At 51.3% G+C, this 439-nt stretch overlaps 1 protein-coding gene across 2 annotated transcripts in view; it reads left to right on the forward strand.

The window, feature by feature from the left end:
• LOC109367120 overlaps nt 1-439 on the forward strand; it is a 2604-nt gene that overhangs the window by 870 nt on the left and 1295 nt on the right. Inside the window, exon 3 of one of the 2 annotated variants that reach the window (XM_031553307.1) lies at nt 13-236. In XM_031553307.1, the coding sequence (XP_031409167.1) occupies nt 13-236 (224 nt within the window). Of the gene's footprint in view, nt 1-12; nt 433-439 lie in introns of those variants that run through there. The other variant, XM_031553306.1, reaches the window with a different exon arrangement.

The raw sequence follows: 439 nt of genomic DNA on the forward strand, positions 1-439 counted from the left end.
TCCATCTGCAAGGCAGATGGGAAACACAGTAGGAGCAGCTGCCTGCTCCTCTTTCTTATGCTTACCTCCCTTGCATAGCCCTGCTCACCGAGTTTCTGGTCTGGAGTTGGTTTCCTTGGCCAGTGTGGTCTCAGTCTACCAGCAAGGCACAGTTGACAAGGCCACTGCAATCTGGTGGTGTGGTGCCAGCACCTGCAGTGGGGTCAGGAGTCAGCCAAGCAGTGGAAAAGCTTTGGGTAAGTACAAGGGACATTTCATAATATTTTGGGAGCCAGACAGACTACATTTTGGAGCTGTCTTATCTTTTTTGGGAAACGTGACCACCAGTTCTTCCAGTTAAGCTCAGGCCCTTGGAATTATGGGTTTCCATTTTTGTTGGGCTGTCCATCTGCAAGGCAGATGGGAAGTACAGGAGGCGCAGCCTGCTGCTCCTCTTCCT

This window comes from Meleagris gallopavo, chromosome 4, assembly GCF_000146605.3.
Source record: "Meleagris gallopavo isolate NT-WF06-2002-E0010 breed Aviagen turkey brand Nicholas breeding stock chromosome 4, Turkey_5.1, whole genome shotgun sequence".
Taxonomy (NCBI): Eukaryota; Metazoa; Chordata; class Aves; order Galliformes; family Phasianidae; genus Meleagris; species Meleagris gallopavo.